This window comes from Mytilus edulis, chromosome 5 (genome assembly GCF_963676685.1).
Source record: "Mytilus edulis chromosome 5, xbMytEdul2.2, whole genome shotgun sequence".
In the NCBI taxonomy this organism is placed as follows: domain Eukaryota; kingdom Metazoa; phylum Mollusca; class Bivalvia; order Mytilida; family Mytilidae; genus Mytilus; species Mytilus edulis.
In genome coordinates, this window is record NC_092348.1 from 64,096,040 (window position 1) to 64,110,291 (window position 14,252).

General features: G+C 30.6%; 1 protein-coding gene across 12 annotated transcripts in view; it reads left to right on the forward strand.

Annotated features, from left to right (window-relative positions):
- LOC139524201 (b(0,+)-type amino acid transporter 1-like) overlaps positions 1–13,970 on the forward strand; it is a 49,514-nt gene extending 35,544 nt beyond the window's left edge. For all 12 annotated transcript variants that reach the window (XM_071318844.1, XM_071318846.1, XM_071318848.1 and 9 more), the window contains 11 exons: positions 278–379; positions 6,651–6,911; positions 7,460–7,585; positions 8,371–8,470; positions 8,917–8,961; positions 9,534–9,657; positions 10,385–10,488; positions 10,915–11,011; positions 11,763–11,912; positions 12,826–12,994; positions 13,532–13,970. In XM_071318844.1, the coding sequence (XP_071174945.1) occupies positions 278–379; positions 6,651–6,911; positions 7,460–7,585; positions 8,371–8,470; positions 8,917–8,961; positions 9,534–9,657; positions 10,385–10,488; positions 10,915–11,011; positions 11,763–11,912; positions 12,826–12,994; positions 13,532–13,605 (1,352 nt within the window). In that variant the 3' untranslated portion in view covers positions 13,606–13,970. The remainder of the gene's footprint in view (positions 1–277; positions 380–6,650; positions 6,912–7,459; positions 7,586–8,370; positions 8,471–8,916; positions 8,962–9,533; positions 9,658–10,384; positions 10,489–10,914; positions 11,012–11,762; positions 11,913–12,825; positions 12,995–13,531) is intronic.
- The last annotated feature ends 282 nt before the right edge of the window (positions 13,971–14,252 follow it).

Below are 14,252 nucleotides of genomic sequence, written 5' to 3' on the forward strand. Positions count from 1 at the left end.
TATTTTTGGCATCCAAACTCATAATGCTCATTGTAAATAACCCTGTCAAAATCATTCAATAATAATTAAAAAGTATTTGGCTTTCAAAAAAGCTTGTCTGACTTAAGCTTTACACTTAGTTCTGGTATAAACAAAGAATTATTTGAATCTTGAATTCTAGGAAAAAATGATAAGAAATGTATGATGAAAACTATTATTTTTTTTTAAATTGTCCTAAAAAAAAGAAGGTTTCAGTCTAACCTAAAATAAAGTTAATTGTGTTAATTTCTGTTTGCAGGTTCAGGAATATTTATTTCACCCAAAGGTGTATTAATGAGCACAGGATCGGTGGGTTTGAGTTTTGTGGTGTGGCTAGGATGTGGTGTCCTAGCTCTTATGGGTAGGTATATAATTTGTTGGCTTTGGTTTTTTCCTCTCTTACCAAACAAAAAAGAATTCTTTTATGCTTATTGATTACTGCTTTGTAGAAAAAAATGCAAACTGAACACAATACAACTATTACACAGATTAAAGGTACTTTTGAAGAATTATGGTGAGATTAGTTAAGAGCTTCTAACGAAGTCCTGGGTTTTTGAGGCTGCTGTTCTATAACAGGAGTTTTGTGTATGATGAAAACAAGAAAATCAGTATACATGCTTAACAACAAAATGTTCTATCGTAATAATCAAGAAAAAGCACAAAGAAACACAAATAAACAGGCATGAATGCTTATGATTACAAAGACTTGTAGTGTAATGCTTCGCTAAAAGCCTCACATAAAATTGAAATTTTCACCGCAAAAATTATGTTTTAAATGTTCAAATGTAGTTTTCAAGACACAATAGGAAGTCTTGAGATTGCATGGTGGTCGAAGAGCTTTTTGATACATGCTTTGGTCATGGTAATGTAAGATATCTAGCGACTCTGATAAAGAGCTATGATGACTCAGACTTTATTTTGTTAAGAGTTTAAATGCATTTGTTTATTCTGATATTGTTATACTGTTATAAGAATTAATAATGTGTGAGTTTGAAATGTTTAACTACACCAATGCTTTGTTTGTATCATTCAATTACAAAATAAAATTGTTTGCACATAACTTAAAAGAATCATCTATCATTACATGTATTACCATTTTCATTTCCATAAAGACAAATTAGAGACAAAACCATTTTGTTTATATCCAAATTGAAATATTAAGATAGATATAAGTATACTTTGTTTATTTGGCAAGTGATAAGAACAAAAAAAAAAAGAAAAGAAAAAAATTTAAAAAAAGAATAGAATGAATTGGAATGGAATTTTTTAAAAAAGCAACATTTTTTTAATAAAAATTTGAATGATACTTAAAATAACCTTCATCAAATATGTTAAAAATATTTTTTTATAAAGAAATGGTTTTTTATTACATTTTTCATTGATTATGAGTTCTTCATGCTTATTATATACATCTATTTGAAAAAGGTTTCTCAAATAAGTACATGTATTTTTAATGTTTTTGCAGCTGTTGTATATGGTTTAGATCGATTATGAATTTAATACATACTTGGTATTTATGTATGTAAAATATTAAGTTTATATATCGTGGAATGTATGTGGATCAGCATATAGCTATATTATCCATTTAATTTTAATCCACTTATTATTAAAATGTTTAAGAATATTTCCCTTTAATCTTCAAACAGACAATTTAATAGTGATAAAAGGGGGATTGAAATGTTAAATTCTGTATTCTGGATGTAATTTCTGTACAGGACTATCACCAAATTAATGAATCCCTCCCTAACTACCAAATGTTGAGGTTGAAGGGTTCTTAATGAATGTAAATCAAGAAAAATGCATCAGAAACACAAAATTTATCTAACATTATTTTTAGTCGTAATTTTCGAATAGTAAGAAAACTTTCGGCAGGTTGTATCCCCTTCACAACTTTATACGGCAAATAAATATATGTTAGAAATATAACAAATTTTTGATACTTTTATTCTAAAGTTACAATTTGAACCATTCAGGTGTTTCAAAATTAAGTATTGGCTTTTTAAAAAAGCTTGTTTGACTTTAGCTTTACCTTTAGGACTTCAGTTCAGTAGGGCTTTATGTGGGACTGTCTATTGGTATCTCATTTTAAATAGGTATGTGTTTGCCTAAAACATTGAATTAAAAATATTTCTGTTCAGAGCTGTCTGGTTGTCTCCCTTCTTCCCTATTTCTTGCAAGTGGATTATTTTGTTCAGAACTACATGGGTTGCTTCCTTGTTCATGAGAAATTGAAGCTCAACTCAACTTTGGCCAGTAACAAATCTTTTGATGTGCCACAAATTGTTCATAGGCAAGAGCATCAAAGTAAGCTTCCTTATCCTTATAGTGTCATGCCACTTTTGTAGCAATTATTTAACTTATCCCCCTTTCTTAGAAGTGGGGCATTAAGTTTTACCCTTAAGTCCATCTGTACGTCCTAAAATTGGTTTCTGTTCTCTTACTCGAGTTTGCCTCAAACAAATGTTATGAAATTTATACACTATTCTTATTACCACAAAACTCAGAGCAAGTACAAATTTGGGTAGCATCACATAAAGTGTTATTGAGTTGTGTACCTTTAAAACGTTATATGAAAGTGGAGGCATCATTTGTGTCCCATGGACACATTCCCTGTTAATTTATTTGGAAATAGTAAAATATATTGGAATAAGTTTGAAGTGTCCCGAGAGGGAAAAAAAGAGATTGAAAGGGTCAGATCATTCAGTTGGTTTTATTTATTGTTTTCTTTTGCATGTTAACTCCATTGCATATATACTCTTAAAAATTTTATTGTTGGTTTTGATGTAATGAGGTTAAACATTTATTTATATACTGAGGCATGTTACTGTTTCAAATGAATGTCTGTATTTTTTAAAAACAATACGTGGAACTTTACAAGCAACAAATTTATTTATGACAATTTTTTATTGCAAAAATTTTTTTAAATATTTTTTAGAGTTAGGTAATTTATTTATGATAAGTTTGAAATTGATAATATTTTTCAATTTTTGATATGATATGGGTATTATTGATTTTTCATCTGTCCAACATTAGGATGTCCATCTTTATGAGTGAGAATGTTTGGGATTTTCTGAAAGCAATACATCTATTAACATTTATTTCTATCATTGTATTCAGGGAATTTGGTTCTAGAAAATAAATACAAAAATCCTTTTACTTCTTTATTGAAATATTTTGTTGTTTTATTGATTGTTTGTTAAGGGGAGACAACTTTAGTCTCCCCGCCTAAAATTTGTTGTTGATTATATTTTCTTGCACACAGGTGGCTGATGATTGGCTGTCTCCAGGAAATCACCTGATTTTCCCAGATGTAAGTAGGACAGCTGGAGCCAGTTGCAGAAGACAACTCCAAGAGCTGTCTCAAGTTTATTTTATTATTTGTGAAGAAACTGATTCAGGGGTGGTAGAATAGAAAAAAATGTATGCACATGGTGGCTTACTGTAGGATACAGTTTGTACTCATTCATAGTAGAACTTACATATAATATTGAGAATCCTGCTGTATAATATCTAAAAATTGTAACAGCTTGCATGAACTTGTGGGGGCACTTTAAACCTGAATCAGTTAGGTCAATAATTATCTCAGCAGTTCCCTTTCTTTCAGGAAAAGGGGACTGTTCCAAAACCATCTCATTGGAGAGACAAACGTGGCATAGCCATCTAAATCTCTTAAGAAAATAAGTCACCATTTTGGTCTTGGTGACAGTTTTACTCAAAATTACTTCCCCTTGGTCTTTCTTTGTGGAATTTATCCTGTAATAGAGTTGTCTCCCCTTTCTTACATATTACGAACAACAATAGCAAGATTAGTAACTTTGCATGCAGATTTGTCTTTCTGGGTGCCGAACAACAGATTGTTTTTCCTTACCCAGTGTTTTATTTAGAGGGTGAACTTGCACATATAGGATTTAGTACTTAGACGTACAAGTTTTAGCAGATTGATCATCAGTTTTTATACCCCATTAATATAATACAGTAAGTTAAGTACACAGATTCACTATTTGAAACTAACTTGTTTCTCTTTTTTAGGGAACAACCATTTAACTTTAAGGGGGAGTTATTGTTTTTTCCCCAAAAAAATTCTGATCCCCGATTTGATGTGGAAAAAATAATACACAAAAAAATTACCCATACCTTTTAGTTGTTAAATTTTGAAAAAAATAATTTGCTGACTCAAACAAAAAACTGTAACCCCCCTTTGAAGTTAAATGGTTGCTCCCCAAGTCAAATGTATCAAACTGTTAATGTACATATGATTGAAATTGAAAATGATTTGATAATGTGCAGAAAATATTTTAATCTTTATTAATTCAAATTCATAAATAAAACAATATTTTGGCAGTATAACCAGAAAGAAAATTTTCAGACATAGAATAGTATCGTTGGCTATGATTTGAGAAAAAATAATTATTAAAATCCTAGGCGAAATGGGTTTTTAACTAAAACACAAGAATGATAGAAAAATTTTAAAAGGATGGAAAAGGGAAGTGAAAAATTCTAAATTTAACTTTTTTTGTGTTGTGTGTGAAATTGATCTCAAGTTGTAAGGAAAATGTTCAGTTTTATGTTAAAATCCTATTTCCTTACATGTTGTTTTAACCTTGACTGAAAACATTTTGCAGTTATCCTGAGCACAAATGCTTAAATTACTTTAAGAAGATTTTTTCTTATTTTAAACTATACACTTATTTACATGTTTTATTATTTATCTTTGCCTATGTCAACAGTGTTGCTATATAACTGATCTTGCTATTATTGTTCAGAGATGAAGGACAGATTTTGTTATTTTGTTTATATATTACCGGGATAAAGAGGGCATTACATGTACTTATAATTTGTTTTGCCTTTTTTATTTCCCACTTTTTACACTTACAGAAAGTTTGGTAAAAAGCATAAATTTTAAAGTAAGGATGTGAAAATTTAAAGGAAACTTAACGAATTTGGCAGATTGTTGATAATGTATTGTAATTTCAATAAATGACAATTTTTGTCCTTCAAACAATTAGGTAGGCGAAGAAACAGAGTGCCATCTTGCCCTCCTGATATCACTTGGAGAGACACGTGGCGCTGCTGTGTTGTTAGGTTGATGTTGCCAGTTCGCCCTCCAAACAGATCTTGGAGAGACAATTCTGGCATTACGGTCTTGATCCCCAGCCCAAAATTTGGCTGTTAGGATATGGGTTGGCATTTAGCCCTCCTGGAATTATTGGAGAGACAAAAATGCCACCTAAAACAGAGCCCAATGGTCCCATCTTTATATTGATTTGATACATTTTAAACATGCCAGTTTGCCCTCCTTAGCGATCTTTGAGGAACAGTCCACATGTTGGAGAAGAGTCAAGGCAGCGGAAGCAGATCTTATACTATAGACAATCATCGTTTAATGATAAATCAATTCTTATTCCAGGTTAGGGCTAATCCAAACTACCTAATACGGAGAGACATACATGGCATATAATGATAGGGACCTTAAAACTATGGAAATTATTGCAGATTGTTGATCATTCCACCCTGCCCTCCATTTTTTTGGAGAGACATTGATGGGATGTCAAACAGCCAGTTCACACTTTTACAATTTTTTTGTCTATATTTCTTAAAGATTTTAAATTGATAGAAAAATTGTTTTGCTTGTACACAAACTTTGATACTTTATTTTATTTTCAATTAAAAGTTTATTCTCTTTATAATAACAAAATTCATACTAGTTTTGCTTTTTTTTTTTTTAAACTTTTTTATTTACACTAGTAAACATGATATTCTATGTAATGTTTTATCATAAACATTTACGTGTAGTTTACATTGCAGTTTCTATTAAAGAAAAATCAAATGAAATAAAACTGTTCATCAAAATGAGGTTAAGATTAAAAATTTGAATAATTTAAAAAAAAATGAGTTGTAGAAAATTGATAAAGTACAAGAACCATTCCAAAAACTTTTTTTTTAAGGAAAATTTATTAAACTTAATGTGTATACAAATACACACCATGTGTGACTTACTGGCTGATATCTGTTTTAAACGTAGTGACATATTGTCCTCCTGGAGGTAGCCGTCTACTGCCTTCCTATTTTGGGAGAGACATACATGTCACTGCACCTTTGGTTCAATTTTGTCATTTCACTTTTTAGTGCCATATTGCCCTCCGCACATGGAAACTAATGGAGCAGCCCACTTTTTCTGATCTGTTCATTGCACTATGTAACATAAATAATCATATTTATAAACTGTCTTAACAATAATCCCTGGCCAAAACATCTAAAATGTTGGTATGACACTAATAGCTGGATGTCTACTTTCACTTTTAATTTTTGAAGCTATATACTTACATTCACTTTGGAACATTTGATTATCACAAGCACTTATTTCTGGTCAAGCCTGCACCTAACAAAAACGCTTCAAGTTAAATATTAAAATGCACTATTTCAAAGAAGCTCTGAATTAATGTCACATTTTATAAAGCTGGTGGTTTTGATAAACTTTATTGCAAAATCTCATAAATTCTTATGAAAAAGATGTAAACGAAAAAAATCACTTCAAATTCAAAATTGGTGAATGCTGCAAACCAAATTCTATAAATAACTGACTATGGATATGTTTAAATCAAAATTATCAAAAAAACTTTTTTCTATTTTAGGTGCTCTGTCATATGCTGAACTTGGTACAATGATCACTAAATCTGGTGCTGAATATGCGTACCTAAAAGATGCATTTGGGCCATTACACAAGAACCTTGGACCAGTGCCAGCCTTTTTATTTGCCTGGACCTCAGTCTTGATATTGAAACCAGCTTTATTTGGGGTGGTTGCAATGAGTTTTGGACTGTATGCTGTAGAGCCATTCTGTCCCTGTGGACCATCAGATATTGCAGTTAAATTAGTAGCTATTGTATGCTTGTGTAAGTTCAAAGATTGGGTAGAGTTGAGCTGAATTTCAGCCTCACTGAAAGCTGTTTGCCACAGAACGTAGCGTTATTGAGATTAATAATATAAGGTATGGACAAGCCTGACAACTTATGGGAGACTCCAGAGTTTAAAAAATCTAACAAACCTACACTCATTCTTTTAAAGACAAAGTGAAGGTTTTTCAGTCCATTTTTTTTTCAACACTTAAAAAGCATTGGATTTTTTCAAGTTAAGAAGATTACTTATTTTAAAATTTTACAGAAATGTGTTGTAACTGTATATAAACTTTTAATAATAAAAAATAACTGTTTTGTCAATTTCAAGATATGTCAGAAGTTAAAAGCTATAAACTTTGACCTGTGACACTTTTCTGTGACTTTGAAACAGTGCACTTAACTCAGTAAATACTGTATCTGATAAGAGAGTCATGCTTGTAAAACACATTTGCTGACTTAAATAGAGAATTAAAATTTATAGGTGAGATTAATACTGTTGTGTTAAATAATTAACAATAATTGCAGTTTCTTTGATCTATTTTCAGTAACTATATCCTTTATCAACTGTTATAGTGTAAAACTAGCAACCAAAGTACAGAATTTTTTCACCATTACCAAATTGATAGCTATAGTGGTTATTGTAGCGGGAGGTGCTGTTATGATTGCCAGAGGTAAGAATAGCTGTGTCATTGTGAACTTTCAATATGCTGCTTACAAAGAACGGCAGAAAAAAATATTCATACTTTTATAAAATGTATTATCACATATTTGTTACGAAAAAGTTGGGTTTTGCATATGTGATCACTTCAAAATTGTCCTACTCATATTGCTGCCTGGGGCAAAAAAGAGGTTGATGGTTATTGTGCCCCGATTCAAAATGATGTGACGTCATTGGGTTCTAAAAGACAGTGGCGAACAATGACAGTGTTTGTATTGGAAATTATGAAACTTTTGCTGCAATAGCTACTAGAAACAAAGCACAATTAACCATTATCAGTTTAGCCTTATTTATGTCAAATAATTGCTTTTGTGTATTATCATATTCAGAAATAAGGGCAAATGTTACAATAAATTTGTATGCAATATGAAAAAATTTAGAGAAAATGTGATAGATCTTCTTTAGATTCTTTTGTGGTCAATCAGATAGTTATAATTGAACATTTTTCTATTTTCTGCAGAACGTAAATATGTGATAAATAGATTATAACATATCTTTTCCATATTGCCCCTGGTGTTATCCCTTGGTCCATATCGGCTCTTGGCTATAGCCTCGGGATGATACCAGGGCCAAAATGGAAATTTTCATGTTATAATCTATAAATACAGGATATTTAAACACAAAAAACTGCTGTTCTCTTTGAAAAAAAAGGAAACAGAACTAGAAATTGTAAGATTATTGTGGTAATGTATTGAAATGTGATATTCATCTGGATCTAATATGCTGTTTAATTTTTAGGTGAAACAGAATATTTGGAGTCAGGTTTTGAAGGATCTCAAACTTCACCATCTATTATAGCTCTAGCATTTTATGATGGACTCTGGGCATATGATGGGTGGTATGTTTTTATTTTTAATCATTGAAAATCTGAAAAATGCAATGAATCCTTAATAAGTTCATAACTAATATGGACCAATTAAAACACAAAACACACTGAGAAAACTAAAATGAATAGGTGCTAAATTGGATTTTATTCACTCTGAAACCAATATCCAGTCACATTTAAACTTAATCAGCTACAGCAACAAGCATGGCCAACATGGCTAAAAAATAAGAGGTAGTTTGTCTAATATCTTTAAAGCAATAAAAGAAAATATTACAAAGGCAGATGTTCAGAAGATCTAATTTCTATTTGTACCAAAAATTTTTACAATTTTCCAAATTCTACATATTAAGTTAAATACTTTAATAGATTAAATAATATATGATTTTAAAAAAGAAAATAAAAATTGATTAAATTATATGTTATTTGAATATGCTTAAGTGTTTAATTGTCTATTTTAGGAATAATTTGAATTATGTCACAGAAGAATTAAAGGATCCTTACAAGTAAGTTATTTAATAGAACTTTTTAAAAGTTCAATGGAATTAGATTTGAATTTTAAAAAATTTGAAAGATCCTGTTAACAATAAATAAATTACCAGCAATGAAAAATTGATGAAAATTTAAAGTTTTTTTGCCACTCATTACTTTGTACCTGTAAAAAGTTTTAGTAAGAAAAACATCAATTTAGTAAGCTAGTTTACTTTTAAAATGCAGAATGGATTGTATCTTCTTCAATGTCTAAACAGCTTACTTTTATAAAAGTTTACTTTCTAATTGCGTGCCTGTTTGGTTCACAGTCAAATACTCCACAATTTACTTTAATGTTATATACTGCAGATTCATTTATATTTGTTGGGTATTAATTTTCCTGGATTTTGTGGGTACAGAGAAACCACCACTTTAAATGTTCAACGAATTACAAATTTGCTGAATGATTAAATGCAGACTCAAAAAACTATGAAATCAAATATACACAAAAATACAAGTTTTCTCATTACTCGAAAATTTGTACCTACCAAAATAAATGAATCCATACTTACACTATGAATTACTGTATTTATATATTTTTTTCTAGAAATCTACCTCGTGCCATAATGATTGGTATACCTCTAGTCACTGTATGTTATATACTTACCAATGTATCATACCTAACAGTATTATCACCCGCAGAACTATTGTCTGCTAGTGCAGTAGCTACGGTAAGCAGATAATTATTTATAAGTTTTCACTCTAGCTACATGTATTTTCTTCAACAATTAACAATAATATAAAGCCAAATTCAAACTATTTTGCACATATATCCAGGGTGAAGAGCAACAATAATTAGCAATAGATCTTATCCTCATTTGTGAATCTGCGACACTGGAACTATTGTCTTCACTAAAATCAATTTGGCATTTCTTCTTTTGAAGTCAATTAGAGATTTAAAGTTTAAAGCATTTTCTTTTATTTTGTTTATTTATATTAGATAAATATAGGGCCTCGGTGGCTGATTGGTCTAAGTAGTTACTACTGTAATCACTAGCCAGTCAACACTGAGGTTGTGAGTTCTTGAGGGTGCACTCGACTCCAATCTTAATTGACTAGGATCGTCAGTTTTCGAAGGTCAGTGGATTTCTCCTGGCACTCCGGCTTCCTCCACCAATAAAAACTGGCTGCTAAGAAATAGTCTAAATGCAGTGCTTAAAAGTGGCGTTAAAACACCAAAAATCAAACTATTAGATATGTAGAAGTAAATTCATCCTATTAAACAGATTGAATGTAACTTGGTTTTTTATATATTGATGTCATTGTCTGCCAAAAAAGAAGAGAAAATATGCCCCACATCTCTTTATTTTCCTTGATATATTTTTCTTTGTACAGAAACTTTCATAAAACATGTCACATAATGGATTTTTGTATTTTCTTTATGTTTTTGACTTTCAGACATGGGGACAGAGAGTTCTTGGTGTCATGGCATTTATTATTCCATTATCTGTTGTATTTTCTACATTTGGTGCTGCCAATGGGTCGTGTTTTACAGGAGGAAGGTAACTTCAAATTTTCTGTGCAATCTTTTATTAAGTTTGGGATTTAAAAAAAAAAATATAGTTCATTGATTGTAAAAAAAAATATTGGCATTTTTTAAAACTTCTTTTGTACATCTGACAATATTCTTTTTATCATAATGATGTTGCAATCATTATAGTGTTAATAGTACTGAAACGGTATTATCTCCCCTTAAAGTTTAAAGTAAATTCATTAGTCCTTTATTTGCCCTACTTAGGGGCATTATGTTTTTCTGTCTGTGTGTTGCATTGTGTTCATTCATTCATTCGTTTGTTTATCCGTTTTTTAATAAGATAGGGAGAGGATACAAAAAACTTTAATTGATGTTATTTTTTAATATATTTGAATATTTACAATATGTAATTAAAGTAAATTTTGAATTTATGATTGTGTCCTTTTAATTACAGAGTTATGTTTGTGGCCGCTAGAGAAGGTCATCTACCAGAAGTTTTATCATTCGTACACACACGACAATTCACTCCTCTTCCATCCCTAGTTGTATCAGTAAGTATTAAGTCTGTATGATCAGAAAACTTTGTTTGATTTTGTTTGCTGTCAATAATCAACTTTTTATGTTCCCGCAGTAGCGAAGGGTGCCTTAAGATATACCTTTGTACATCTGTACGTCCAGAAATTGTTTTCTGTTCTGTAACTATAGTTTGCTTCAACTGTATTTTTTAAACTTATGTGTACACAATGCTTTTTGCCACAAAAAACTGATCTAGTTCAATTTGGGGGCTGTAAATTTACCTTTCTAGATGTATGCCCCATTACAAATGGAAAAATAAGGTCAAGGTACAATAAATAAGCTATGTCACAAATTTTGTAAAATTTTGCATACAAATTTGTTCTGACAATCGAAAATTATGCATTTATCTTTTATATCTTTTATTTTCTGAAAATATTACTGAATGAATGATTAAAAAAAAGTGAACAATATAGTTGGTGGAAAATGTTCAATATTACCAATGATTACAAATTGGTTGCATTCTATTCTAACAGAGAAAACAGTACAAATTCAAAACAATGTAACAGACTTGTAAAAAGTCACTGAAATAGACCCAACACATCAGATTTCTGACAAAATTTGAATACTTTGAAATTTAATTGATAATTATGTATGTTGTAACTTTTGAAGACTTTTAGGATTTAGAAAACTGTTTCATAAAATTTGACATGAAGATGGGTAGATCATTTCGCTCAATCTTTTATTGTAGATATATAATTATTTATTGATTTTACTTAACAATTTCAGACAATATTAGCATGTGTATTAGTATTGATGGGGGACATATTTGCCTTGATTGACTTCTTCAGTTTTGCTGCCTGGATGTTTTATGGTCTTACAATGGCAGCACTTATAGTCATGCGATACACACAGAAGGATGCTTACAGACCATATAAAGTAAGCCTATAGCGATATATGTATTTAGTTTTATATATTGTTTATATATCAACGCTGCAGCGTTACCCTTGTCTGTCTGTAAGTCTGTGGATCCCAAAACTTTAGTTTGCCCCAGCCAAATGTGTTCTTTGACTACATTTATTCTGTGTCAGAAACCTAAATAAGGTGTCAAATATTTTATTACAACCAAATTCAGACCTGTTTGTATTTATGCCCTAACTGTTTATGGTTGGACCGCTGTGGTCGTATCGTGCTGCACTCAGCACGATCATTTTATTCTGCTTGGAGTCAGAATTATGCTTCTGAATAGTGTGATATGTTTCCCTTAGTACTGATACAATGAGAGGTAGTCTGACTCAGCTTTGTGGTGTAGTACCATGCACTTTAGCTGCACAAAGTCTAAATCAAGGAAATGGGGTATCCATGACTGACACAAAATCAATACATGAACAGCTAAAAACACACTCATAGCAAAGGAATATGGCTATTATTGCTGTTCTTCATATCAAAGTTACAGTGATGCCTTCAAACAAGGAACAAAATAAAACTCGCCTCACTACTAGTCTTAAACTGTATCTAGCACCAGCTTGAGTAGAATTCTTCATAAAATAATTCAGATAGACTTTGAAAATGGTACACCACCAAATAGGGCACAGTTACTCAAAGAATATACTAGAAAGTAGTACACTTTTAAACCAAAATAGTTCTTATGCATAGATGTAAATATCAAACTGTGAAGAATGTATATTAGAACTTTTAATGTATCAGATGAAAGGTGGAGGACTGATGAGCCTTGTAGAACACATTTTGACTGATAATTTTGAATACTTCATTATGTTATGTCCATAGTATATTTGTAATATTTGCTGCTGGATGTTGAGCAGGCACTCATCAATCAATCTTTCTTTTGCAGGTTCCCATTATCATACCAATTATAGTATTACTATGTTCCTTTTACCTGGTGATAGCACCAATTCTACAGAACCCTAGGATAGAATTTCTTTATGCATCTATATTTATGTTCAGTGGACTAATATTTTATGTGCCATTTGTTGTATACAAAAAAGAATTATCATTTATGAGTAAGTATGATATACCATTTTATCAACAATTTATCAATTTTTGCAATGTTTATCTTATTGCATAAATTTAAAGGATCAGGTTACCAAAAATTGAAAATTGCATATTATTTGGATAGCATGATTTGTTTGCATTATTTCCTAAAATCACAGTAATTTATCTCACAATTTTTTAAGAATAGGATAGGGCTCTATTATGTCATGAGCAAACTTGTAAAAAAATTCAGCACAGTGTTTCTTTTGTCAGAATCAAATTTTGATACATGTAACATCTTCACATTTGCAGTACTATTCTATTCATGGATTAAATCAAAATTATTACATAGATATAACAGCACCTCTGCTGGGTTATCCATGCATTTGATTGCAGTGGCGGATCCAGAGGGGGGAAGGGTTCCATGGGTCGGAACCCTCCTTTATTTTAACGATTAATGCACTTCAATGGGAACCTATGTTTGGAACCCCCCCCCCTTTTTAAAATTGCTGGATCGGCCCCTGGATGGAAAATTGTGTTCCTAATAATTCCTCTCTCTTTTTCAGGACATGTGACCTACCTTGTCCAGATGGTATTTTGTGTTGCGCCAAGTCGATACGATAAAGACATTGTAGAATGATCGTGATAAACAGTACATTTATATTAATAAGCTTTAATAAGATGTATATTTTCTCTTACAAACTGTGATAGAGTACCAGGCAGCATGTCCAATGCATTTAAAGGGAATCTCTCCACAGAAAGTGCAGGCATTTGCCTTTATAGTATATTAGAATATATAGTACTAACTAAATGTTTTTATTATATTTGTTATTATTGTGATATTTTTATCCAATATTTAAGTTTAAGTTAATTAATTTTTTGATTCTCTCAGCTTGCCTTGTTATTGCTTGAATTTAACATCTTGTTTGTTGTTGTTAAAAAGTTTATAAAAAAAAAAAAAAAAAAGTATTTAAAAATAAAAGAAAAAAAATGTAAAAAAAAAAATAATAATAATAAAAAAAAAAAAAAAAACAATAAAAAAAATAATTGAAAAAATATACATGTGAAAACATGTATATGAAAAAAAAAAAAAAAAATGTGTGCTTAGCCTTCCAAATATGAGAGAATCTTTAAAAAAAACATTGCCTTAGAAATAAAGTGTAAGGTGTAAATATTAGACTTCAATTAAGTAGTAAGTTCATATTCATTGTTTATAGCTCAAACCATCATTGATCATCTATCCTTAATTGTGAAATAAATTCCAAATCGTTTATTGTCTTTAAACAG